Source organism: Charadrius vociferus, unplaced genomic scaffold, assembly GCF_000708025.1.
Source record: "Charadrius vociferus isolate BGI_N301 unplaced genomic scaffold, ASM70802v2 scaffold163, whole genome shotgun sequence".
Classification (NCBI taxonomy): Eukaryota; Metazoa; Chordata; class Aves; order Charadriiformes; family Charadriidae; genus Charadrius; species Charadrius vociferus.
In genome coordinates this window covers 7,311,658-7,312,144 of record NW_009648332.1, presented here as the reverse complement: position 1 = coordinate 7,312,144, position 487 = coordinate 7,311,658, and the positions used below count along the sequence as shown (strand labels likewise).

Genomic DNA, 487 nt, shown 5'->3' with positions numbered 1-487 from the left:
GCCGGGACACGCGTGGGGGTCCCTCTGCCACTCAGCACCACGCACCCGCGCAAGACGCAGCCCGAGCGACCGCCCAGGCGGGACCTCCGCCGGTGGGGCATCCGCTGCCCCGCACGCAGCGATCCCGGCGGCATCCTCATCCTTTCACCCCGCGCTGTCACCTGCCTCCGGGCCGGTCCCGCACCTCCGCGCCCTGCGTGGGGAGGGAACGGGGACACACACACAAAGCCGCGACGGGGAGCGAGACCGTTCCCACGGGCTCAGCCGCCCGTGGGACCGCGCTTACCTTCCACCCAGAGGTGCTCGATGTCGGTCTCGATGGAGGCCACCCGCAGCCCCACGGCCAGCGCCCCGAACACCAGCAGCCCCACGAAGAGCACCTTCCCGCAGTGCCGCTGGATCCGGCAGCCCAGGGCGAAGAGCAGCGCCTGAAAGCGGGCCCGCAGCCACAGCCGGGGCCCTTGGCCCCCGGGCCCGCCCCGGGGGG

General features: G+C 74.5%; 1 protein-coding gene across 1 annotated transcript in view; it reads right to left on the bottom strand.

Moving 5' to 3' along the window:
• Positions 1-476, bottom strand: part of PTCH2 (patched 2) — a gene marked incomplete at its 5' end in the record, with an annotated part of 21,936 nt that extends 21,460 nt beyond the window's left edge. The window contains 1 exon segment of the mRNA XM_009884854.1: positions 287-476. Within this exon segment, the coding sequence (XP_009883156.1) occupies positions 287-476 (190 nt within the window).
• Between the last annotated feature and the right edge of the window lie 11 nt (positions 477-487).